This window comes from Callorhinus ursinus, unplaced genomic scaffold (assembly GCF_003265705.2).
Source record: "Callorhinus ursinus isolate GAN/ISIS: 27379988/994484 unplaced genomic scaffold, GSC_fseal_2.0 scaffold24, whole genome shotgun sequence".
NCBI lineage: Eukaryota > Metazoa > Chordata > Mammalia > Carnivora > Otariidae > Callorhinus > Callorhinus ursinus.
Genome location: NW_027397086.1, coordinates 9,157,976 through 9,185,891, shown reverse-complemented (window position 1 = coordinate 9,185,891; position 27,916 = coordinate 9,157,976). Strand labels below are relative to the sequence as shown.

Here is a 27,916-nt window from a genome sequence, read left to right as displayed (position 1 = left end):
TTTTATTTATTTATTTGACAGAGCAAGAGAGGGAACACAGCAGGGGGAGTGGGAGAGGGAGAAGCAGGCTTCCACTGAGCAGGGAGCCCAACGCGGGGCTGGATCTGAGGACCCTGGGATCGTGACCTGAAACGAAGGCAGACTTTTAAGGACTGAGAGCCACCCAGGTGCCCCAAGAGCTCACGTTTCTAGATACTAACTCTTGTCAGATTTCATCATATTACACCATTTTCATTGTTCCTTTGCCCTGACTTTTTAACCTAAACTTTAAAAAAATAAATAAATAAAAATCTATGTATTTTTGAAAGCCACTCTACATACTTTAGGGGACTAAGATAGGCATAAATACATATTAAAATAAGCTTATATTTTACCTTGCAAGATGTAAGCGATAATACACAATTTATGCTGAGATAAGGCCCTCCTTTCAAAACTGACCTATTTTCAAAACTCATCAATGATAATAACATTCTACTGTTGTTTAACTAGAAAAAAATATTTCAAAGATGAACTATTCACAACATATCAGTGAAAATGATTAATGCTAGAAAATGGGTCACATAAATTGGCTAGCTGTAGCCATTCAGGTGCAGAAAAGACGGGATTGGGTTTTGCAACACAATACCATTCATTTCCAAGTAACTGTCGTTGAGTTTCTAAATGGTGCAAAAGCAATTGCATTTATATGAGACCTCCTATATTTAGTTCGGTGGTGCTTTAGAAGGAAAATTAATTTTCAAAAACTTTCACTAAGTTTTTTTTACAAAGCAGTTTTAACTTCTTGGTTCCTTGGCTCCTGTGTCCCTTAAAACAACAGGAAGGCATGCTAATGCTTGCTTCGCTGTTACTTTCATTCCTTCAGCAAGCTACTCCATGGATGGACGACCAATTCACCCCAGTTTTCACAGTTTTTAACTGGTTTTAAAACTGAAAGACTAGTGCCCTGGGGCACTGCCTCAGTCCTGGTCAAACTGGGATAGTTGGTCGCCCGGGCACTGGGGCACCTTCCATTTGCCACTGTGTCAGAGGAAGAGCCATTGATGGTAAATCCTTCTCCTACACTTCAAGCCTGAATGGCAGTCACATCCCCAAGTGGGTCCCAACTGGGAGGGAAACAAAATAGAATTCTGAATTTGCTTCACCTACTAACACCAGCCTGGATTTCGCAAAAGATTAGAAGAAATCTTCACAAGACAGTGTTCGCATTGTCCTTCTAAAGAATTCCAGGAAAAAAGTCTGTAAAGCTACCTTTGAAACCCATCTTACCACCCATGATCTTTTAAAAATATTAAGTTTGGTCTACAATGATATCGTTTTGATTCTCAGCACCGAACTGAATAAAGAAAACGTAAAGATATGCTATCCACAGGCAGTCAGGTACAAATTATTAGAGACTTCGAAGTGGGTCACCAGAATAAAATTAAAAGACCGGCAGAAGACAATCTTTGGACTTGAGGGGGCAGTGCAGGGAGAAAGGTAGACCGAATTCTAACTAAACCTTTAAGAATATTAGAAACCTTTTAGAATAGTGTGTTGAGCAAACAGACTTAAAGCCTATTAATCTATTCCATTCAGCACTAATAACCATAAGTGGGTCCTCCAAAGGAAGTGTTAAAAAAAGAAACAACAGGCTCCAAATGGATTTTCAGGCTCCCCAGGAATGTAATCTCTAACCAGTCCATCTGGAATTACCTGATCCATACTAACAATGTAATCTGCCCGACAGAACCCTGCCTTTCCCCAAAGGAAGGTGATCTTGCCTGAAACAATCCACTTTCTGTTGGAAATTTCTTTTTTCTGCCCCCTTCTGCCTATCAAAACCTCTCATTTTGTACAGCTCCTTGGAGCTACTTTCTATTTGCTGCATGGAATGCTACCTGCATCATGAATTGTTGAATAAAGCCAAAGAAGTCTTTGAATTAATTCAGCTGGATTTTGTTTTTTAACAGAAAGGAAGAACTAACATTTATTAAGGTGCCTACTGTATGCCAGTTGTTCTAACACTCACTATTTCATTTAATCTCCCAACACCCCTGTGGATTGATCGTGTTCATCCATTTTTACAGTTGAGAAAAACAAAGCTCCAAGGTCATTCACACTGCACTGTGCTAGGTGTGTTGGGCGTGCAATAATAAACATGAGAGTCGTAATAATAAAAAAATTATAAACATTAGAATCATAAATAATAAACCCAAGACACATGGTTCTTCCTTTCAAGGGGCTTAGGGTCTAGTGGAAATGATAGACACTTAAACAATTCTTACAAAAATAATTATGAGTGACCCAGCTTGGGGGGAAGCAGGGAATACATGCCTGAGAGCTGAAGAAGAGGAAGACAAAGGAGATGGGAAGAGGGAGAGAAAGGAAAACACTTTGTTGTTTCACGGCAGAGAAAATGGCAGGAGAGTTCTCAAGATGGGAACGTCCAGTTACATACCCAAAATAACAAAATTTACAAGCGGTCACATTGGGTTTTTGAATCCTGTGCTTTCTGACTCCAGAATTCTCCAGAATTCATGTCCTCTCTACTGCAGTGCAATGCGACCGCTGTGCTTCAAATCCACAGAGGACAGCAGACAAAAAAGACCCAATTCCCAGCGATGATACTCAGTGTTTCCCAGGCTAGTCCGATCATAAGAATTGCCTAAGGGGGGCTTGTTAAAAAATATATATATATAAAGACTCGCCAGGTCCCACCCCTACCGGGAAATCAAACTTTAACCAATGCCACAGGTGATTTTTCTGATCAGACAAGTTTGGGATATGCTGAGTTAGGCTTCAGAAAATCTAAAACCCAACACGCTAGGAGCTTACTTCACTGCCACCTCCTGGACATTTTTAAGAACTGGGTGGAGCTCCTTGAAGTACTTCTACCCTTCCAAGAAGAAAAGGAATGGGGATAGCAAAAGAAAGAAAAGTCTCTAGAGATCAATCAGCCAGCGGGTCAAATAAAAATTTTTCCCTTTCCTTTCTTCCAGCTTTCCTGTGGATTTTGACGGTCTCTCATTCGGGCTTAAGTAATGTCTTCTCAGTATGGATTATGCGACTCCTGTCAAAACAAAACCCATTCTCGTACCAGAAGGCTCAGTTAACACGCTGATTTGGAGTCACCACTAATTAAGGAGTTGAGTAGAGTAACTGGAACAGCAAGATAATAAGAAACTATAAGCCTTGGCTTTCATCTGGGAGAGGTTATGGATTTAGAATCCAAACACCACGGTTCAAATCCCAGACCTACCACCTACTAGATGAAATACAGACGAGTTAATGAACCTCTTTGAGCCTCATTTTCCCCAACTACAAACGGTACCCCCTTCCACAGAGTGATTTTGGAAGAATATGTGAGATAATGGAGGTGGTAGCCTGACACCATCAAGCCCTTAACAAATGCTTGTTAATAAATAATAAAACAAGAGTGAATTTATAGCCTAACAAGAGAACTGTGCTAATATGGAACCAAGAGTTAATAAAGATAAATTAAATTAACAAAAAAGAGATTTGCAGGCACAAAGCACTGATTCTAAGGTGCGTTCTGAAAAAACAGGCCCTTCCCAGGATACGGCGGATTGAATTATAATGTGGTTCTCTGGGATATGATGTTTTAAAGCGTGGGAGTGGGAGGGAGCTTTAATGTGCTAATTTTTGTTCATAGGCAACAGATTTCCTGGGAGCTGGGCAGAACTGAACGCAGGTTTCAGAAAAGAGAGCACACTTGAAGCTGAAGTGACATCAGCTCAGGGGCTGAAGAACTAGGGGAACAAAGTGTGGGGCACGGGTTGGCGGGGGGGGCCTTCGTCATAATAAGGCCATACACTTAGAAGGTGCTTTACATGACTTTCCTTTTACTAAGAGACCGAAAATCCCGGAGAAGTTGGAGAAAGGCTGTGGGGAGGACACCAGGGAAGGACACAGAGCCAGAGTCCAGGGTCACGGAGAGAGCAATCTTGCCTTAGGGCTGAGGGGCAGAGACCACCCAAACGCAGAAATGAGAAGAGCCGACAATGTCGACTGGACTAGTCCCCTGAGAGTGACTGGATTAATGACCTAAGGATTGAAGCAGGCCAGACACCGAGCTTGGGGCCACAACAGGCCCTCTGTCTCTACTAAACCCAGAAAGGCCACAAAATCATCAAGAGGCGCTGCTCATAATCAGATGTTTATGCAATAGGTAAAACTTACTGGACATTCAGGGAAGTTCTACAGAGTCCCCTAAAAAAGAACAAGAGAGGCCCACAGAGTGATACGGTCATCAAGACTTGAGTTCAAATCTCGATTCTGCATGACCTTGGGCAAGTTACTTAACCTCTGTGAATCCATCCCTTTCTTTGTCTGGAAATCAGGGATAAGGTTTTTCACCTCAAAGGTTTACAAGGATCAAAAGATAACCTGTGAAAAATACCTAACACAGAGAAAGCACTCGCAGTGTTTGCTTCTCTGCCTCTCAAAACCAAAATCAAAAGGACTTTGTTTCTACTATAGTCAATCCAACTTCTTCGATGAGTAGGGCATTCAGAAAGTTGGTTGACAATGTGTTTATATGGGAAAATAAAACTCTCACGCTAAAAGCTGATTTGCACTGGTTTATAAATCTGCCAAATATCCCTGCTGGGGAATCTAGAATCCAAGGCGTCATGGGAAGAGGAAACAAGGGTCTGTATTAGCAAAGGCTTTAAAAATAAAGAAACGACGTACTTTATCTCTCACTTTCTCATGACAAGCCGAATCCCTAATTCCTAATCCTTTCTCCCCACAATGGTTACCAGACTGAAAACATTCCCCATTTTCATGAATGCTAGATTTTTTTTGTCCTACAGATAGTCTCACACAAGCACACAAAGACATATATACGAGGGGATGGTGGGCGCAGCTTTATAGAGGGGCAACACCCTGTAGACGGTCAAATGTGTGTTGCTGGGGCACTGGTTAAGTGATGGGACACCCACACTGCGGGATGTCATGCAGCCATAAAGAAAAGGTTGTGGTAAATCAATTCGTGCTGACGTAAAACAATAGCTAAGTTCTATCGTTAAATGAAATAAAAGGTGCAGAGTAGAGCGCATCACATGAAAGCATTAGGTAAAGAAAAAGAACTATTTATACACGGATGCTTGTGCATGTGTATCTCTGGAAACCTACCAAGAAACTGCCCACGGTAGTTGCCTTTGAGGGAGAGAACTGAAGGTGGGAGAAGAGACATATTTTTCAGAGTTTACACTTTTATACTATGTTGATTTTTTATCATGTGCATGTTATTAAGTTTTAGGTCAATCAATGAAATTGAGATACATGGTAATAATGAAGACACTAACGACTAGAGTGATAACATTCACAGTGTGTTGGATTATGCACCACTGGGTTTTCTTTCTCAACTATCCTCTGAGGTGGGGGTTATTATCCCTATTATTCAGCTGAGGAAACTGAGGCTCAAAGTTTGGACAAGTTCAATAACTCCTTCTAGTCCACACAGCTAGCAAGGAGCAAAATATGGATTGGAACTCAGTGTTGACAGACTCCAAATCCTTCTTTATACTGCATTGGGGCAGAGACTGCAGGCTATTCTCCAAAATGTTATTTCCTCTTCTTTCTGGAAACAACACTAGTCTACATTCCCAGGGTCCCTTGCCGTGACAAAGCCTCACTGTGACCAAACTTGAGTCGGGCTCCTCTGAACACTCCTCCCAACTGGGCCTCCGCCTTTGGCCTTCTGTGTCAGTCTCTGCATGGCCCGATCTTAGCAGTTTAGCAGGAATTCCCCACCCAGTATCTGATCCCCCTCAGTATCTCATCAAATTCCTCATCCTCCACCTTTGGTATCTGATGCCCCCGGCCTGCTTCTGTAAGAATCCTGTCCAACTGGTTTAGCCAGCGGCCCAGCGCCCCCCCACCCCCAGTGTTTCTTCTTAGTAATTTTCCATCCCTTCACCCCCATCCTGCTCCTTGGCTATACATTCCCACTTGTCCTAGTGGTATACAGAATGCAGCCCAGGCCTCTTTGCCTCTATTACAAGAGTTCCTGAATAAAATCTGTTTTTACCACTACTGCCCAGCTCTAGTTTCCTTCCAGGAGAGTTAGGTGTGAGTCACCGAGCACCTAACTATGAATCAGGCGTTGTCTTCAGGCCTGGCAATACAGTGATGACTAAGATAGTCCCTACCTGTGCAGGGGGGAGACGTCCCCAGTATTTGAGCCCTATCTCCTCAGGTGAAGTCAGAGACATTGCAAAGCAAAAGCAAAACAAAAGGCTAGCTATGCAGTCAGTACAGCTAACAGGTCAGGCTGGGGATGGGGAGCAGGGCGGAGGAAGGACAAGGGGAGGGGGTTGGTCACTCTCCCAGGTGAAGGTAGGCGAGAGCCCCCTGCTGGACAGTGCCAGAGAAGCCGCAGCAGCGTAACCCCCAGACAAAAGCATCCTTTCCTGGCAAGAGACAGGAGGACAGAGAGAGAAGAGCTACCGGGGGCTGGACTCACTCCCTCACTAATGCATCTCTCTGCCCCTCTGCAGCTGAGGCCGGCCCTGGCACACATTCTCCCATTCTTCCAGGTCACAAGCCCTCCCTGGACACCTGCTATAGGCCAGACACTAGACACACACACACACACACACACACACACACTACGTCGGGCCTCAAAGTGCTCAGAGTTTAGTGTCCATAAACAAATCATTATCCCCACGAAAAGCAATATATATAGAGTTACCTATGAGGTGCTAAGAAGACACAGAGGAAGAAGCAGCTGCTTCTGCAAGGAGGGGCGTGGCTCATGGCGGAGCTCACAATTGGCTGGATGTTGAAGTGGGGTTCCAAGTTCAGCGGGCAGGGGATGGGGGGAACAAAAGCTATTCCAACCCAAGAAGTCAGTGGGAGCAAGGGTGGCAGCACCTGCCTAACCTGGGCTGTTAGGGTAGCCAGCTGGTGTGGGAAAGTGGGAAGGAAGCCTGGCAGGGGTGAGGCTGATGGGCGGGCAGGGGGAGATTTTAAGGGCCTTAAATGCTTTGCCAGGATGTGAGCAGGGATTTTGTGTGTGAGAACATCCACCCCACAGCCTGTCACCACCAGAGGGGCCTCATCCCTTTGGCTCTTGCCGCTGAAGCTGTCTTCCAAACTCTCCTCTTACATGTGGCACCCAAGAAGGAACTACAATTAATTCGCCATCAAACTGCTCATTACTAATCAGCAAAGATCTCAGGATGGAGTCAAAAGCATCTTCAAGGAGAGCCAGACAAGTGTCTCTGAGGGCGGGGGGGAGAAGACAGGATAGATGGAAGGGGAGGTAGCTGGAGGGTGGGAGAAAGGCAGGCGACAGCCCGGAGCCCGGCGGAGGGGCAGACTGACAGACAGGCTCCTGCCTGAGGCGACAGCCCGGAGCCCGGCGGAGGGGCAGACTGACAGACAGGCTCCTGCCTGAGGGGAGTGTAGGGTAGGAACTCACACAGGGCGCTGATCTCCGTGCCATTTGTCCTTTTCACAAAAATCAATCCCTGCATGTCTGGTGGAGGGCAAACACTGAGCAGGGGAGGGGGCTCGGTGCAGGGGAAGGAGCAGGCAGCATGAGGTCAGGCCCAGCATTGAGATTCCGGTTCCACCCCTCCGCGGCTGGTGTCCCGTACTTTCCATTTCCTTCCTCCCAAATGCACAGCACTGTCTCTCCTGGTCCGTGATGCCCGTGCCCAAGCTCCTTAGCAGAGTCCGGCTCAGAGCGGACCCTCGATGCCCGATGCCCGTTCGTTCCCTTCCTTTCCCCCTCAGGAGGAGGCCCATGCATGTGAAGAGCCTCATTCTTTTATTTCCACATGGTCTGAATTTGATTTAACTCTGAGGCTTCCTCCTCAACGAGGTTGAAATATATCATTGGTTACTTAATGGCCCCTCAAGCACTGAGGCCTTTATTAAATGGCAGCGTGATACCCATGTGATGAGAGTGCCGGGGGCCCACAAATCTCTCCCCACTGCTTCGGTGAAGACAGCTTTCAGCCGCCCCCTGGGCCGCCATCTCCTTCTGCCTGGAAGGAGACTCAGGGAAGGGGGCATCACTGCCTGGGGGGCTCCAGTAGCTGGAAGGTGGAGGCCCCTCCCTCACCAGAAAGGAAGACAGTGGTCCCTGGGGAGAAGAGACACCAGCGAGCCAATTCTGCCCTGGCACGGCACCCACCCCATCACGGGACAGATGGAGGAGAGTGCACTTGACTTGGCATTGACAAAGACCTGGGTTTGAGTCCTTTGGCCAGCCTGGCCTCGGTTACCTCATCTGTAAAGGAGAGCAAAAGTATATAGCCTCCTTGCCTCAGAAGGGGGCCGGGCAGCTCCATAAAGTGACAGCAGTAACTCTGCCACCCTTCTGCAAGGAGGCCCTGTGATCCTGCCCTGCTGGCTTCTGCAGGTTTACTCGGTCACAAAGCACCATCCCCGAGCACTTGCCACATGCCAGAAACCGACCAGGAAGCCACTCTCCCTGCCCTCAAGGAGGCTTTCCCTACTTCCAGTTCACCCCCCCAAGCCCTCGATACACCTTGCACACCACAGCCAGAGGGGTCTTTCCAACATACAGAAGTGACTTCTGTCACACACACACACACACACACACACACACACACACACACACACACACGTTTACAACTTCCCAGGGGTTCCACAGAGCTCTCAGTTTGCAGTTGGGACCTTCAGGTCTTGGCCTCTGCCCACCTCTCAGGTAGGTGGCATCATCCCTCACTGTCCCTCCCTCAAATTCTGTGTCCCAGCTGCATTACTAGATGGCAGTCCCCCCAAGTTCCCTGTGTTCCAGCTTGCCACCCTGTTGCTGGGCTTGCTGAGCCGAGTCTGAACGCTGGAACCCTTGCTCAGCCCTCTCTTCCTTTCAGATTCAGCTCAGAGGTCCCCTCCTTAGGATGCTTCACTGAGCCCTGCATCTGAGTCCTCTACCATTGCTCTTCCTCCTGCACGGAGTTGTAATAACTAGAGAGTGAGCTCCCTGCAGGGAGGGACCCACAGGAGGTCATTTCTTTGTTTGCCTAGTGCTCAATGGAGTCCATGGTGCAAAATAAGGGCTCAGGGCATGTCTGAGGAATGAATGAAAAACTCCTTTCAGCCAATAGCTATGAAGAGCCTACTACTCTACAGTGTGCCAGGCATTGTGCACTGGAGCATGACGATCTGATAATAAATAATAACCAAGACCTATGTGGTCCTTGCACTAGTTGAACTTAAAATCTGATGGGAAAAAGAGAAAATTAAACAAGCCATGACAATGATGCTGACCCATGCTACAACGGAAGAGACCTGAAGACAGAGGAGGACAGACACAGGCGGGAGGAGAGAAGATCAACACAGACTATGAAAAATAGCAACACCTCACCAATGTGGAACTCCGCTAGCTCTCTCATCCAGAAAGTAGTAGGAACCCAGGAGGCAGGACTAGAGGCTACTTAACAGCCAAAATCTGTCAAAAAGACTGACTCTTATTTCCCTGAGTGCCTCTGACACATACGAGCCTTTGCCAAAACCTGCAGGTTGACCTCATTTCCCCTACCTCTGCCTCCAGCACACTTCCTACATACCTTCTAATAGAACCCTTAGCATCCCACACTGGACTCATCAGCTACATCTGCTCCCCTGAGACTGAGGTCCCCAAGGCCACCATGTGTGGCTTTTTTTAGGTCATGCACAAGGGTGCCATGATGCTGGTCATACACAGGCATCTTTCATATTTTGAACACTTTCATATATTTATAATTTATATATTTATGTATTTTATTCTGTAACAAATGAATTATTCATACAAATATTAGTTATTATATAACATTTACATATTATTATAGGAAAAGGACTTGTTGATTTAAACTGGGAATTCAAAAATATTCTGGTTCAGTAAACAAACATCAGATGATTTTAGCTGGGCAATTTTATATTTATGACAAGAATCTTCTGGCAAATGGTACTCAAGTGTCTTGTTTTAACAAGAAATATATACTGTTCCCCTTTGATAAATCAGATTATCAAAAGACTGTTGATCTTTTATTTATTTATTTATTTGACAGAGAGACAGTACAAGCAGGGGGAGCACCAGAGGGAGAGGAAGAAGCAGGCTTCCGCTGAGCAGGGAGCCCAATGCAGGACTCGATTCCAGGTCCCTGGGATCCTGACCTGAGCCAAAGGCAGACGCTTAACTGACTGAGCCACGCAAGTGCCCCAAGAAACTGCTGATCTAATAATACCTAAAATAGACTGTGTTTCTAAATCAGATCTGCTTTTACATCTGATGTATAATTGATGAGTAATTTTCATTTTTTTGAAAAATTCCTCATTAGTATTAATGCAGTAGTTAAACCATATTGCAGTTCAATTTAGCTGATGTTTGCTTCTTGTGCCAGAATATTTCTGAATTTTAAGTTTAAATCAACAAGTATTTCATTATAATGCCATGTAAATATTATCTAACAACTAATATTCATTTATCATCAATAATCCATTTGCTGTAACAAATTCATTATTGAGATATAAATAATTTATTGACTAATTTTATATTTTTTTCCTTGAGGAGGGGGCACCTTGTTCTCATTCACACAAAAGGTTGATATAGACCAGTAGTAGTGGCCCTGGTTCAAGGGCAGGGATGGTGTCTACTTGTGTCTTTTTTTTTTTTTAGAGCGTGAGAGAGTGCGAGCAGGGGTGGGGGGCAAGAGGCAGAGGGAGAGAAAGAGAATCTTAAGCAGGTTCCATGCCAAGTTAGGAGCCCGATGCGGACCTGATCTCACAACCCAGAGATCATGACCTGAGTCGAAATCAAGAGTCTGATGCGCGACCAATTAAGCCACAGGCGCCCCCCCCCCATTTTTTAAGTAGGCTCCACACCCAGTATGCAGCCCAACACAGGGCTTGAACTCATGATCCTGAGATCAAGACCTGAGCTGAGCTCAAGAGTCGGACACTTAACTGACAAAACCACCCAGGCACCCCTAATTGTGCCATTGTCTTGAACAGGCCTTGGGGCACAGTGGACATACAACATATATTTGTTGTATGAATGATGGAGAACTTCAAGGCCTCAGGATTTAAAATCATACATGTATGCTCTATATCATTTACTTCCTAGAAATACTTCTGCACATTCTAATGGAACAGTATTGCATAAACTCTTGAACAACCCTCCTTAGTGACCAGCTGAAGCTTTTTAAACTGTCACCCAGCAGGGACCATTCTCCTCTCCCTTTGTTCCCTAGACACAGAGTACTTTTTCTGAGAAGTCTTAAGAGTAATAAGTTTTCACAGCTATCACATACCGTTAAAGGAACATCTTTGCAACCTGCCTAGACAGTCATAAAGTTTAGTAATTTCTGAGAAAGTGTCATAAAATCCAGTAAGATGGCAAGGCTTTGTGTAAGTAGTTTCAAATAGAGCCTGAGGTTCCTTAAGAAAGGAACAAGTGCACAGGCTAAAGAAAGCTATGGAAAGTAAACCCAGCCAAAACCGAAGACTTGCAGGGACTTACAAACAGCTGTTCTCTATTTCTGGCTTGAGCTTTGCAATGCCAGAGACAGGATGAGTTCACTGCCTGGAATCCCTTTATGTCATTTCCCTTTAAAGAAAATAGTCACTTTGAAGGTAGTCCAAAAACACAGCACTAGAACCATTAGTGATTACACAGTTCAATTCAATTAGCATTTGCTGAATGCCTTCTCTGTGCCAGGCATTGAAGAACTCAAAGATGAGTAAGACAAGCTCCCTGCTACTGGATATCCTACAGTCTAGGGGAAGAGACAGACCATCTCGATCAACAGCCTTGCCCACCCAGCCCCATCTTGTCCCAGGTAGCATCGTCTCTCCTGAGGTGTAAGACAGCATCCTAACTTGCTTCTGCCTCCACTCTGGGGCTCCAATCCATTCTCCAGAGGGATATTTTTCAAAAGGCAGGTGTAAATCATCTTTCCCCTGCACACAGGGAATGGTCTGGCACCTGAGTGCCCCTGGCAAGGCAAACATCAGATTAGAGGCTCCCATATCAAGCCAGGCCCTCTGTGAGGCACATCCTCAGTGGGCAAACCAGAAGAAAACCTGCCTTGTCTTGGGTGTTGGCTCAGGGAAGGGGAAAAGAGCCTCCCCTTGGAATGCCTAACCATAACACATACAAGTCTGGAGTCAGACTTTAAACTATGCCTATTATCTCAAAAGCCTAAGACCAAAAATTTAGTTTCCAGGATTCTAGGTTAGTAGAGCCCTCTGAGCCACTGGCACAAGATGAAAATCCTCACTTTAAACTCAGGTCTCAGAGAATTAACAGAGATTAAAGTTCCAAGGAACATGAGCTCACTGTCAAAAAAGAAAGGTCTAGAAATGTCTAACTGAGAATCCCAGAAAAAGAGAAGCAAAACAATGGGTAAGAGGCAATACTGAAAGAGAAAACAGATGAGAATTTTCCAGAGTTGATAAAAGATAGCAAACCTCAGAGACAAGAGTCCCGACAAATCTCAAGCAGAATAAATAGAAAGAAATCCTCACCCAGGAAGTCATAATGACACAGACAACATCAAAGACAAAGAGAAGATTTTAAAAGCAGCCAGAAGGAAAAAGACACTTCACCAGCAAAAGAAAAAAAGTCAACTGAGAACTGACCTCTCAGTAGCAAAAATAGAAGTGAGTAAACAGTGGCATATTCTCAAAGTGCTGAGATCACATAATATCAACTTAGCACTGTATGTACAGCAACACTATCTTCTAAGAATGAAGGCAAAAGGAAGGTAATTTTGGACAAACAGAAACCAATAGCGTTTATTACAAATAGCCCCTCACCAAAGGAACTTCTAAGAGATTACTTCCAGGAGAAAGAAAATGATCCCAGAAGGGAGGTCTGAGTTGTAAAGTGGATAATAAACAAAGCAAATGGTAAATGTGGGCAAATCTAAAATACACCAAGGCTTTGTAAAAACTAATAATAATGTCTAATTTGTAAAGTTCAAAAAAAGGATAAAGTAAGCGAGAACTAATATATTGGACAAAAAAGCATGTAAGTCAGGAGGCATGCAACCAAAACGAAATATCCTAAGATCCTTGTGTTGTTAAGAGGAAAGTAAAGATACTAACTTTAGACTTTGTGAAGTTAGTTATACACATATAAAATTTTCTAGGGTAACCACTAGAAGAATAAAAATAGGATGTATAACTTCCAGACTAGTACAGGGGGGAATGGGAAAAGGAAAAGTCAATTTAAAAATATATGAAATCCATACTCATAGAGGGAAACACTAATATAACTCTTCAATGGTCAGACAAAAATATCAGGGCTATAAAATTTGTATAATGCAATCCACAAGCTAATCTGGTATACATATGTAAAATACTGCATCCAATAACTAGAGGATACACATTCTTTTCTGAAACAAATAGAACATCTCCATTTATTGGGCTATAAAGCCAAAAACTAGAAAACAGAAAAAAGCAAGGAGAGCGGGCAAGAGAAAGAGAAGAAAGAAAGAATATCTTTTAACCACAATGCAATTAAGATAGAAATTAACAATAAAAAGATAAGTAGAAATAATCTGTTATATGTTTAGAAACCCTTAAAAAACCCACAAAGCTAAATAACTCACAGGCCAAAGAAAAAATCTTCACGAAAATGTGAAATACGTAGAAGTAAAAGGTGAATTTTAAAAAATGCTACATAGGGCGCCTGGGTGGCTCAGTTGTTAAGCATTTGCCTTCGGCTCAGGTCATGATCCCAGGGTCCTGGGATCCAGTCCCACATCAGGCTCCCTGCTCCGCAGGAAGCCTGCTTCTCCCTCTCCCACTCCACCTGCTTGTGTTCCTGCTCTCACTATGTCTCTCTCTGTCAAATAAATAAATAAAATCTTTAAAAAAAATAAATAAATAAAAATAAAAATAAAAAATGCTACATAGCAAAACTGTGGGTGCAGCCAAAGTGGTACTTAGAGGCAAGTTTGTAGTTTTTGTGTGTGTGTGTTTTTTTTTAAGTAAACTCTATGCCCAACATGGGGCTTGAATTCATGCCCCCAAGATCAAGAGTCTCATGCTCTACTGACTGAACCAGCCAGGTGTCCCAAGTCTGTAGTCTTGAATGTTTTATTAGAAAAGAGATAGGCTTAGCATTCAACTTAATGTCAGAAATAGAACAACATCATAAGCCTCAAAAGTAGAAGAAAGGAAATCATAAAGAGCAGAAAGCCATGAAACAGAAAACAAAAATAGAATGGAGATGATCAATAAACCAAAAGTTGCTACTTTGGAAAAACTAACCAAACTGAGATCCATAGAAAGTACCATAAGTGACTAAGCAAGGATACTTAGCTTACCCTGGGGTGTGTGGGAGTGGAGGGGATCAGAAAGACTTATGGAAAAGAGGAGGCATGAGCTGATCCTTGAAGCATGTGTAGGAGTTAGCCAAAGAAAGGAAAGGAACTTTCTAAGGAAGAAGGAAAATATGACCAAGATAAAGGGGAATGGTACAGCATGAAGGCTCAAGAGAGCCACACACAGTGCAGTGTTAGTAGTAGATAAAGTTCAAGGCCTGAAATATGTGAAGTATGGAGAAGCGTAGGGTCCAGATATTAATAAAAAATATTCAACTGAGTCTTCACTGTATACCCGGTATCGTAGGCTAAATACATACTTATATTTCTTAATGCTGGCAACAAGCAACTCCATGAGGTACAATTGTATCACACCCATTCTATAAATAAAGAAACTGGGGTTCAGAGCAAAACTTCCCCACGGTTACATAGTGAGTTATTTCAAACCCATATCTGTGTGGTTCCAAAGTCCATGCTACACTGCATCTCAGGTCATGGAAGTCTTCATATGGATCTTTTGTAAGGAGCCTGAACTTTATCCTTGAGGCAAATATTCAAATCTACCCCACAAAAACCAAAACTCACTCTTACAGTGAAAGTCTGGAATGGTGTCACAGCTGCCACCAGGACAGAGTCCCTTTCATACAGGTGTCCAAAAAGTCGACGTACCAGTAACAGGCAATATTGCAATGCAGAATGACAACAGGATGCACGGGGCTGACGTGAGTTCCTGAGGCATATTTACAATTACTACCTGGGAGGCAAGTACTGTTCAATGACGAGAACTGGATAAGCACATGGCACTTTTTTCAACATCTTTATTGAAATACAATTCACATACCACACAATTCACCCATGTTGAGTGTACAGTTCAACAGTTTTTAGCATAGTCATGGAGTTGTGCAACCATCACCACAACCGATATTGGGACATTTTTATCACCCCAAAGAGAAATCCTGTACTAGCAGTCGTGCCCAACTTCCCCACCAAAAGCCTCCCCCACCCCTAGGCAACCACTGACCTACTTTCTCTATACAGATTTCTCTATTCTGAGCGTTTTGTATAAATGGAATCACATCATGGGTGGTCCCTGGGGCTGGCTTCTTTCACATAAGATGTTTTCAAGGCTCATCCATGTTGTGGCATGTATCAGTGCATTCCTTTTTATGGCCAGATAATATTCCACCACATGGATAGACCATGTTTTGCTTACCCGTCAGCTCATGGACATTTGGTTGTTTCCGCTTTTTGCCTATTGTGAATAATGCTACTATGAACATTAGCATAGTGTTTTTTAATGAACATCCATGTTCATCTCTCTCAGGTATATACCTAGGAGTAAACTACTGGGATGTAGAAATTCCATGTTTAACATTTTGAGGACCTGCCAAACCATTTTTCAAATGGCTGCACCATTTTATATTCCCACCAAGAGCATATGAGGGCTCCAATTTCTCCACACCCTCACAAACACTTATGATTTGCCTTTTTAGACATCCTAGTAGGTACAAAGTAGTATTTCACCGTGGTTTTGATTTTCATTCCTCTAATGGCTAATGATGGTATGTGACATTTTAATACAACCTTTAATGTGTCCTTTTTTTTCACACCAGAGATATTTTGACAAAACCTAAGAGACAAAGAAATAACCGATTGAAACTTTCCACAGTTTCATTACCCAACTATGCAAAATGCTTAAACCTCAGCCTATGGGAAGAAGATCCAGGAGCCAGATGTGGGGAAAGGGTCAAGGGTAGAGAGAAAATCAAGCACGTCCACTGAGTAAATTATTTGAAAATTTAAAAGTGGCTTTATATTCTGATGTGGCTATTTCAATTTAGACATAATAGCTACACAAAAATGGCCCTATCAAAATGCCCTGCTTTGAACTAGGAATAATTATCAGAACTAGATTTGGCGAAGACAGGGAAAAGATTCACCTAGTTCACTCTCTTCTCCAATATTTGTCATTACATCTTTCAAAAGCAGGTACTGGTAGGAACTCTCATATACTGTTAAGTAGAAACTGCTACAATTCAAAAAAAAAAAAGAAAGAAAGAAAGAAAGAAAGAAAGAAAGAAAGAAAGAAAGAAAGAAAGAAAGAAAGAAAGAAACTGCTACAATTCTTGGAAAGCAAATTAGTGATACGTTCCAGAAGCCTGAAAACATACATGTCCTTTCACCCAAATACTTCATTTCTGCAAAGTTTATTTTAAGAAAATAATTTAAAATGTAGGGGAAAAGGACTCCAGAAAATTTTTTCACAGAGAAATCAATCTAAACATTTACTAACATGAAAATAAATAAATAAACTTCACTGAATGAGATTTTTTTTAACAATTAAGATGACATTTCTGAAAGTTTTTATAGCATAGGAAAATGTCTAAATTATAATGTGGGCATTAGTGTTAACATAATAACACTAATCAGCTTTGTAAAACATTGACATTAATCACATCAGCTGACATTTATGCTGAAGAAATGCTGAAACGAAATGCTTCAAAAAGAAAAGAGTCATTGCATCTCTGTAGTAGGATTATAAATTTTTTCAAATTTTTTCCCAAAATTTTAGTATTTTAAACAATGTGCTTTTTAAATGAAACTTAACAGCCAGGCTCAAAGCCCAGTCCTGTACTGATGACTTAGGTAATTAAGTAATTTCCAATGGTCTTACTTATTTCTAGGGGGCCAGGAAATCAGACTCAATGTAGATGGGCAATGTGGTCACTGGAACAAGACCCAGCCTGAGAGCCAGGAGACCCAGCACCTAGTTCTAAGCTGTATGTCACCTAACAACTCTGAAGGGTGGGAGTAAGTAACCAAGACTTACTATGTAGTGGCTTTGGCATGCAGGTTATATATGTTATTAAACATATGTTATTAAAATGGGACAACCACCCTACGAGACAAGTATGATGCCCCCCGTGTCAGAACTAATAAGCAGTGGGGGTCCAAACCCAAATCTAACTCCATACCATAATGACAACTATAAAACAGAAATAATGAAGTCTACCATACTCACTGCACAAAGTTCAAGTCAATTAGATAAATGTATGTAAAAGTTCCACATAAAACATCTAGCTCGGGGGTGCCTGGGTGGCTCAGTTGGTTAAGCTCAATTGGTTTGGGCTCAGGTCATGATCTCAGGGTCCTGAGATCGAGCCCCGTGTCGGGCTCTGCACTGGGCATGGAGTCTGCTTAAGATTCTCTCCCTCTGCCCCTTCTCCCCTTCCCTCTCTAAAAAAAAAGAAAAACCCATCTAGCTCCATAGAAATATAAGACCCTAAGGTTCTTCACACAGCCTGTTAATCCATCAGAAGTTTAATAGCATCTGAAGATAGAACTGTGTGTTTCTACCCTCTTGAGCCAACAAGTCAACAGTAAGTAAGGACTGCTTTTAGTGAATAGGAATGAAAAAATTTTTAACTAGAATAAGGTAGATTATGCAAGGCAAAAGACTATCTGTTAGATGTTTAAATAATAAACGCGGAAAGGCTTACAATGCATATGAGACAAAAAGTAATTATCCACAATATTTATAAACCAATAAGAAAAACATCAACATAAGCAAAATATAAACATAAACAACCTGAAAGATAAATGAACAAAGAATACATTTAGGCATTCCACAGAGGAAATAGTACAAAGGACTGGTAAGCATACAGAAAGCCCAACCTCACTGACAAGCAGAGAAATGTAAATCAAAAGAACACATTTTTACCTATCAATTGGGCTAAGATTTAGAAGATTAATAGGAGATGGATTGCAGAGGAGATGAGAAGAGAGGCAGTCTCAACACTGCTGGTGGCATCGGGCTCCCTTCTCAGCGGGAAGCCTGCTTCTCCCTCTCCCACTCCCCCTGCTTGTGTTCCCTCTCTCTATGTGTCTCTCTGTGTCAAATGAATAAATAAAATCTTTTAAAAGTAAAAAAAAAAAGTAAAATCTTTTAAAAAGTAAAAATAAATAAATAAATAAATAAACACTTATTGTCTGAACAACGATGTCCACTGTGCCTTTCTTTGTAATTACGAGGGAAAAGTGTGGAAACGGTATCCATCAATAAATTTTATGATGGTATATCCATAAAGTGGGCTATTAGATTGTTATTAACATGATATGAACCTATACTTACCAACAGAGAAAGATGTCCATGCTAAAAAAGCAGTTGCCAAACATTATACATATTGTTTAACCGCAGCATTTAAAATCATGTATGTTTAAATTTATATACTCTATACGTATCTCTTGCATCTCCACATATGATTCATAGTGCGGTGGTCATTAGCACCATTCCCCAGATAGTCTGATTATCCTCTTTATACCTTCATGGTAGAACCGCACATCCCCAAGCCCTGTGAGGTTAGCCATGCCATGTAACGCTTTGGTGAATGAACTGTGAGCACAGTGACTTCTGGGTAGAAGTCTTAAAAGTCAGTGCACAATGTGCACATTCCCTTCCCCTCAGTGACTCAGTGAGGCAGGTGTTGAGCTGGAAGCATGGGTTTCTGAATAACCAAAAGGCTGAGAGCCCCCATCCCTCCTACCCCCATCAACCCGCACTGAATTCCTGAGCATGAGCGAGAAATAAACTTCTGTTGTTATTAAGCCACAGATATATTGTGGTTGCTTGTTACTAGAGCACAATTTAGTTATCCTGACACATGCAGGAATAAGGAAAATTCTGGAAGGATGCATACCAAACTGTAACAGTGGTGTTGCCTCTTAAGGAGAAGAGTTAGAAGGGGAAGGGGATGGGGTGAGGAATGCAGGCTTGGGGGGTTTATTTTATATACTTGGGAACTGTATACATTTTTTATAAGCACATATTGTTTTTGGATATTGAACGAATTTATTTATAAATAATCAAGGAGGTCCAGAAAATTTACCATCGTTGCTTTTTTAGATTCCAATAAACCACAGTTCTGAGACACAACTAGAAATAAAATCTCCCTATGAGCATAAAGAACAAAATGGGAAAACTGTCCTTCATTAGAGTTCTAGGCAGATGGACAGAAGGACTTTTTGGAAAAGTAACATTCTACCGAATTGGGATGATGGGCGCAGGAGAAAAACTGCCCTATTCTTCCAGCTCCATGAAGGAGGAGGAGGTTTTATTCAGATGACAAGAGAAGCAGATGGGGCTACAGAAAGAGTCGTCAGAACTGCCTGCTAGGACTTACAAAGGCATTTATAAAAATTACTAGATAATGGTTCAAACACACCCAGGGAAACAAACACGCACACAAATGGCAACCGAGGCAGCTGTTACAGGTACGACCGGACATGACGTGAAAGGAGAGATATTAGTCCATGTGGAATAGAGAACCAGGGTTACTGTTCTCTCCAGCAAAACACCAATCTTTGCAGAGGAAATCTCAGGGACATAACGTGGCTGCAGGGGAGAAGCCACAGGAAGGGAGGAGTTCAAAACTAATGAAAGGACATGCAAGGTTATTTGCCTGTTCACACCTCCATGTTTCTGTTATAAAACTTAATGAGGACGTCACAGAAATTCACTGGAGGGAAAGCCAAACAGGTATTCCTACTGTAAACACAGGCACTTTAAAGATTTTCTGATTGAACCCTCCTATCAACCCTACCAAGTAGGTGATGCTCATTCCTAGAGATGAGACATCTTCGGCTCAGAGAGGGAAAGCAAGTTGCCCAGGGTCACAGAGCCAAGATTTAAACCCATGTCTGGCAATGGTGTTTCCAGAGTCAGTGGGGAGGACTGTAGGGATGACAGTAAAGAGTAAAGGAATCAGCTCAGGAAATCCACATCTCGCCTCACAGCTCATGGGTCTATTCACAGGCACAACCTCAGTCCTTCCCGTGAACTCAAATAGCTACCATAAGCTTCCCACGGTGATGTATTTGATAATTAATACACCAAAGTGTGAGGAAGGCACCAGGTTAAAATAGCGGCTTTAAATTTTTCAATTAAATTCACAAAACCTTAAAAGTACGATTGGTTCAAAAAGTTTAAGTCCGTGTTATTTTAAAAATTTTAAACCTAGACTATATCACATTGACATTCATTTAAAATGTAACTGTCCCTTATCCACAGAGAGTTTTGTGTGTTTTTGCTATCTGCTGTATCCCAAGAGCCCAGATACAGTCTGGCACAGAGTAGGTCTCAAAATATTTATGAAATGATTCCAATGAGCTGGTCATAGATGTTCTGGTTAACCAGTAACCTATATATGCAAACTAAATTCTATAATCGTTTTTTTCTAGTTTTTAAAAAAGTAGATCAAATAACCAAAGTCTGTGATTGCTCAGAGGAAGAAAAATGGCTAACATTTACTAACGACTCACAGTGTCAAGCATGGGGTTAAGGCAATTTACATACATTCCCTTATTTAATTTCACAAAAATTCTGCAAGGTAGGTGTCACTTGACTTGTTACAGATCAAGAAATTGAGGCTCAGATTCTATATTTAGTACACGATCGGTTGGGTCACACAAGTCATTAGTAGCAAGGATTTTAACTCAACTGCCTGAATCCAAAGCCCATGCTAGCTCCAGACACAACACTTCCCCTCTAGAGAAGGCACTTAAAGAGTGGGCAGTTACTATTATAATATGTCCTTTTCAAAGAACAGATTTGAAAGAAAAAGAAAATGTATGATTGAATTTTTGCATTCGACTTCTGCTGATACAAACCCAGAATCCAGAATGCTACCAAAATTGAGGCTATTTACAATAGAGGGTATGTTTACATAACACGGGAAACAGCTCTAGGAACTATGCGCTAAAAAGACAAAATTTTAATTTGTACTAGCCCCTGAACTTGAACATGAGTCCCTGGAACTTATTTTTTAAAGGACTGTGTGAGATGTTAGTGTGGATTCGTGAAGCTATTGCACATACCATATTGTTCAAACAATTGCGGTAGTGAACTGTGATTTTTATGGATAGAAATAAAATCTCCCTATGAGCATAAAGAACAAAATGGGAAAACTGTCCTTCATTAGAGTTCTAGGCAGATGGACAGAAGGACAGAAGCTCAGCTGGCAAAGGAAAAATTCTGGTGGACTAGCATTAAAATAGCATGTCTGTTGAAAGGAGAGCATGTGATGGAGTGGGATATAAACCATTCTTACATATAATGTTGTTTTTAAAAAACGGAACATAAACCGCAATGACTATCATCGGGACGAGAAAGGGAGGTAAGATTAAACTATCCAGTTTTTCAGTTTATACCCCTACCTTCTTCCAGAAGGAATGAGGTACAGCAATTCATAGAGCAGGATCACATTCCATAGAAGAGCAAGGCAACTCAGCTAGTCAAATGGCACCCAAATTACTTCTCTGTGGGCAGCAAAAAAATAGGATTTGGAAAGTACAGGCACCAAATGCTCCCACTGCCAGGCAGGATATATTTCAACATGTTTTATTTTAAGTCCTATTTGCAATATCGCTCTCCTGGTTCTGAGCGACTCCACTGTCATTTGAGTTATGAGTCAGACAAACGGGAGGGTTAACGAGTGGAGAATTATAAAACACACCAACAAGTGTGCTTTGGAACAAGACAGACCACTGTTTGAACCCTAACTCTCCCTCTTACTTGCTGTGCCCACCTCAGTGTCTTCAAGCATTATCTGGACTAAGAATAATAGACCCCTGGCGGGGGGGATTTTAGCAAAGGATTAGCAAAGAAGACAATGTAGGACTGTACACTGGTTCCAGGCACAGGCCCTGGATGGTTTTGCCACTTGTTACCTGTGGCCTTGGGCTAGCCCTGCACCAACCTATCCCTAAGCCTCAGTTTCCTCATCTGTAATTTGGAAATGATAATAGGATCTACTTCAGGGGCTTGCTGTGAGGATTACATAAAACAATCCATAATAAATGTCTGATATAATTTTTAATAAGCATAAAACACTAAGTACAATGCCTGGCACAAAGCAGATATTTAATAAGCAGTAATTAATATTACAGAAGTTATAAATAGGACAATGTAATAAGTGTATACATATTCTAAAGAAGGCTGGATAAAGTTCGGAAAACAACCCATGATTTGGAGTCTCTGAAACAAAGAGCTCTCACTGTAATAGATCTTGGGACAGGGGCTTATGCAAGCTATTATCAACAAAAGTCCTTCTGTGGAATCTCTCAGTGCCCTCGTTCATGTCAGCTAGCTGGTGTCCATAGCACCACTGTGCACGTAAACAGAACCTACATCTCCAAGGATGGTAGCTCATAACAATAGTGGCATCTATTCTCCTTGGTGTCTTTTCCCTAAGGTTTCTTTACTGCTGGTGTCAAAACTGCAAAGGAATATACAGGACTTACACAGATGAAAGAGGACCATACAAGTCCATAAATATTTACTGAGTATCTACTATGAGCCAGGATCCATCCCTCTCTTTCATGTGGCAACTTCAATAGTGACTCCATAAACCTGATTTTGCTATTCTAAAATAAACTTTCGCCTTATCTATTAAGTTCACAGAGCTAACATTTGTGAATTTTCCTTTGAGAGGCAAATTTAACCTTGTAGACACGATTGGATTAGACCGGACCAGCGTGGATAGAACTGAAAAGAGAAGCATCAGAGAGTTGGCGTGGTTCACCTGGGGCTGAGAGAGTGGGCAAGAGAAGCTGAGTCTATATATGGCAAGATCCTGTCATATTCAGACAGAAGCGCAAGCTTCTTGGCGTGGTCTCCAACATCCTCCGTGATCGGGCTCCTTCTTCATCTCTCTTGCTCTCCCACATGCTCCCTATGCTGCCATCGTCCCATTCTGCATACAAAAGCTGATCCATGCTCCCTGTCTTTGTTCCTACTCTGTGTGGAATGGCCTTTGCCCATTCAGCGCCCAGATTGGACTGCCATTGTGTGCACGTCTGTCCCTCACACTGGGAGCTGCTGGAGGGCAGGGAGTGAATCCCATTCACATCCACATCTGTAACTCCACCCCAGGGTCTGCAGATAGAGATCCAGTAAGAAACAGTAAGAGCCCAGAACTGAAGGCTGGTTTCAAACAGAGTCTGTTTCAAATGCTAGCTCCACCATTTACCAGCCGTATGATCTTGGAGAAGTTAACCTCTGTGTACTTCAATTTCCTCTTCCGTAAAATGGAGACAATGAGGCACTTTACTGGGTTGTTGGGAAAATCAAATCACTGTAGCTACATACACGGGGTTAAGAGTTATGTAAGGGTTCATCACAGCTGCTGACATTCACAATCGTTGTTGTTAAATGTATACGTAATAAAGAAAAGCGAAGGAGGAAGAGAGACCGTGACCTGTAACCGAGCAAATGTTAAATTCACACGCTGGCTACATGCTGCCCTGCTCAATGGACCCTGTGGTGTGGCCCCTCACCATGCACTCACAAAGGAAACACTTTTACCCTGGTTGGTGTTCATGACCTTATTTCCTACCTGGGCTACCCAACCACCTCTGCCAAAGCCAGCCGGATACTCCCAAATCCTGCGGCAACAGCACAGCATGGCGTAGAAGGGACCCCACTCGATCCCTGTGTCCCAGCTCCCCGTGGAGATACGCCTGCTCCTAGAACATCAGTGCTGGACATTACAGACAATCGTGTCCAACGTCACCCCTGTAACAGATGGGAAAGCTGAGGCCTCAAGAGGTAGTATCTGCACTTTGTACCTGCTTTACATAAGTTACTTGTCATGCAATCAACTTTTAGAGTAGATACTAAAAATACCATAATCATAGCTTAAAGCTGGAGGGAACTTAAAGTTTACCCACTCCAGTACTTTTGGAACTCCACATTCTAGGGTATCAAGATGAAGTGTGAGCTCTGTAGCAAGTATCATCATTGGGTGAATATGTGCCCCAAGTCAAACACCACTCCCGCCCTCACAGGAGGACCAGGACCTCACAGACTCATAGGGAAGAGTGACATTAAGTGAATAATCACACATCTAATAGTAAAGTCCTATTGAGGTGAGTGAATTTGTTTTAAAATATACCGGAAGGAGCAACTCCACTTGCATGCCCAATATGCTTTCCGACCGAGAAGTAAAAGGCAGGACTGGGGTGGAGGGGGCAGTTACAGGTAGTGCCTGGAAACTGCCCCCTACACTTGGTTCACCAGTGCAAGGACCTCGTGTACACTAACATTACCATTATGTGGCTGCCACGGGAGAACCATTAAACTAGCTAGCCCAATCTACCCCCATTTGATAGACAGGCAGACGAAGAAGCCTGAAGAGTTTAACTCACTTGCCAAACGAGCAGAGTCGATACATGGAAGAACCTTAAACTCTTTTAGTGGCTCACGCAGCCTCCCAAAAACAAGTCCACATCCCCCATCTGACCCCTGCTCATTTCTCTAGCCTCCCCTCACCACCATCCTGCCGCCCACTCATATCCAGCCATACTGAACTACATGCAAAGCCCCAAAGTACCTCTGCTATGCCCACACTAGGCCCTCTACCAGAGATCCAAAGTCGACAGCCCCTAAATAACTCCCTCTCCTCTTCAACACTCAGAACTCAGCTTATACCTCTCTCCTCCAGGAAACTCTTCTTGAGATGGCCTTCCTCTTCTCCCCCAGCACTTACACCTTTACATAGGGACAGCGAGACACACATCACATAATGTGTTCATCCATTTAACAAGTATTTATTGAACACCTTCTATGTACCAAGCACTTGAGGATACAGCAGTAAATAAAACAAAGCCCTTGCCCTCGTGGAGCTTACATTCTAATGAGGGAAACGGGTAATAAACAAACAATACATAATATAGTGGCCAGTAGAGTTTAGTGCTATAACAAAGATAATAAAGAAGAGCAAGGGTTGGAGGAGGGATCAGAGGGGAAGGCTTCTCTGAGGAGGTGGCATTTGCTCAAAGAGCAAAAGTGACAGAGTGAGCCATGCAAATAACTGGGAAAAGAGCATTCCAGGAAGCAGAAGCAAAGATCCTATAATCACTGCAATGATTTTTTTTTTTTACTTGTGTTTCTTCCCTACTGAACTATAAGGTCCTTGAGGGCAGAAGTTACATCTTAAGCATCTTTGATTCCCAGGGTCCAGCATCCACAGCAAACACAGACTGAGTGCATGAACCTGGCATGCATGCCTGCTGGTTTCTGAGTCCTTCTGGCTCCATCTCTCAAGATCTAGTCAGCTTTGTGTCTCTCTCCCCCATGGGGCTAAACTAAGCACAGGCCCTCCTTGGGCCGGTCAGCCTCTCCTGGTTCTGGGCCTGGTTCCAGTCCCTGGATTCTCATTAGGACCATGGCACTGACAAGTTCTCCAATTCTATGATGTTCTGGCCAGACCTGGGACCCTGCCCAGAAGTGGGAGCCCTCCTTCCAGGTATCCTAGGCATGGAAGTCCTCCTCTGAATCCCAAGCCCCAAGCCCGGGGACCCTGACACCCAGGGAATGGGGAATGGGGAGTGACACTTCCTGACACTTCCTGACACTTCCCCAATGGCTAACCCCTACCTACCTGGAAGTCTGCCTTGCCTGATTCTTGACTTCCCTCCAAACTACATGACTCCTTCCTGTTGGGACACCAACCTTCTGACCTCATCAATTCTTTCTGTGGCCATCTCTCTGTGTGTTCCAACTTCATAAAACCATTCCTGAATGTCTGTCATAGCCAAAGCACAGAGCTAAGTACCTGAATCTTCATGTTGCCTGTTGTGGATTCCTGTTCCATCAGCAGACCATCTGAGTCTAAGTCTCCAGACCTGACTCCCCTAAATCACAACCCCACCACTCCTGGAACCCTGTTAAATAGCCTTAGAAGCTGCAAAAAAAGTCAAATGGCTTTATCCAGTCAGCCAACTGCAACAGGCACCCCTCTGTGTCACTGGTGCTGCATCCCTGCCCCCGCCAGGTCTAAAATGGGTTCAGGGACGAATAACCCATTCCTTCACTCACCCTTGCATCCACCACTTACTGACACGCACCATATGCCAAGTTCTAGAATGTAAAATACAGTTCCTGCCCTGATGATGATGATGGTGGTGGTGACAGTGATGGAGGAGGAGAGAGAGGTGAGGGTGGTAGGATGAGTTACCATTTATAGCACACTTGTGCTATGCTACAATAAGCCGTGAGTCTTCTAATACTAATACGAGACAGGTATTATTAGCTTCACTTCACTTCATTAGCTTCCTTCACTTTCAAAGGAAGCAGGCTTAAGAGGTGAAGCAACTCGCTCAAAGTCACACAGCTAAGTGGCAGGGTGTGGTGAGACCCTAAGTCTGTCTGCCTCCAAAGTACCAACTGTTCAGCTGCCACACAATAAGTGCTGAATGAAGAGAACTTGAATGAAGAAGTGAAAGACGGGATCCCGGGCCCCGAGGACCCAAAGCTGGTGAAGGAGACAGACATAAAAGCTAAGATCTACGTAGGGGAGCGCTGGTATCTACAGCAGGTGAGCGCTGAGGGCTAGAAGCCAGAGCCGTAGTGTAGGGGAGCCCGGGGAAGGAGTTGGCTAACCTGACCTGAAGCGGGCTGTAAGTCTTCTGGAGGAAGTGACTTTGGGGGCTAGGCCTTGAAGGATGAGCACTTGGAGCGTGGCGCTCGGCAGGAGCTCAGCCCTCAGCCCTGGCCTGGGCCGCGCCGGGTCCTCTGAGGTCGAACTGTCCACCCTCCCGCCGTGCCCACGCGGCCGGGCCGGGCCTCACCTCCTTCCACTTGAGCTGGCGGATGCTGATCTTCAGGGCGTCCAGGGAGGTCCTGGCCTTGGAGCTGTCCACGGTGACCGGCCGCTGAGAGCAGTACTCGTCCGCCGAGCGGCCCGAGCTCCGCCGGCAGCCCCGGCCCTTGCTCCGGGGCTTCCGGTGCGGGCAGAGGCCCCGCGCCCGCGCCGGCTGCGGCTTGGCCAGGGGCAGCGTGGGCGGCGGCCGCGGGACGACCCGGGCGTCCCCCTCCTCGGCCGCGCGGGGCTGCGCCGGGGCCCCCTCCCTGGGCTGCTCCTCGGGAGCCTTGCGCTCCGGCTCCCCGGCCGCGCCCGAGTCCACGCCGCCCTGCTCCGCCGCCGCCGCCGGCGCTTCGGCCACGGCCACCGCCTCCGCCTCCCACCTGGCCGCCAGCTCCCTCTCGGAGCTGCCCCGCTGCATGGCGCTCAGGGCCGGTGCCAGCGCCAGTGCCACCGCCGCCGCCGCCGCTCCGCCGCCCCGGCCCGCGACCAAACTGCCACCGCTGCCACGCGCTCCCCGCCCGAGCCCGTTGCCATGATCGCTCAGGCTTCGGTTGACAAGGGCAGTCGCCTCCTCGGGACGGGGCTCGGGGAGGGACAATCACCGCCGGAGCCGCGGCGACCTCATAGGCGACGGCGCCCACGTGATCAGGCCTGTCACAGAGGCGGTGGCGGCCATCTTGGAAGAGGGCGGAAAGCCGCCTGGGCCCGCCAGCCCGGGGAGACGGCGCTGGCCTTCTAAGGGCGCGGAACTTGGAGAGGCAGAAGATAGATGGAGGTTACGAAGGTGTCGGGCGCTTGTGGGGCTCCTGAGCCCGGAGGCTGCGGAGGACGGACGAAAGTCTCAAACAAGAGGCCCACTTTTCCCCACCTCCCATACACAGTTGCTAGAATAACTCCCTCGGAAGGAGGAGACAGAACCTCGCCCCGTGGAGGGAACTCCACCATCGGGAAGCACCTCAGTCTGATGAGGAACAGGCC

The 27,916-nt window shown here is 44.3% G+C and overlaps 1 protein-coding gene across 5 annotated transcripts in view; it reads right to left on the bottom strand.

Moving 5' to 3' along the window:
* Positions 1-27,545, bottom strand: part of TTLL11 (tubulin tyrosine ligase like 11) — a 229,090-nt gene extending 201,545 nt beyond the window's left edge. Inside the window, exon 1 of one of the 5 annotated variants that reach the window (XM_073905788.1) lies at positions 26,922-27,545. In XM_073905788.1, the coding sequence (XP_073761889.1) occupies positions 26,922-27,356 (435 nt within the window). In that variant the 5' untranslated portion in view covers positions 27,357-27,545. The other 4 variants (XM_025888472.2, XM_073905791.1, XM_073905789.1 and 1 more) reach the window with 4 other exon arrangements.
* Between the last annotated feature and the right edge of the window lie 371 nt (positions 27,546-27,916).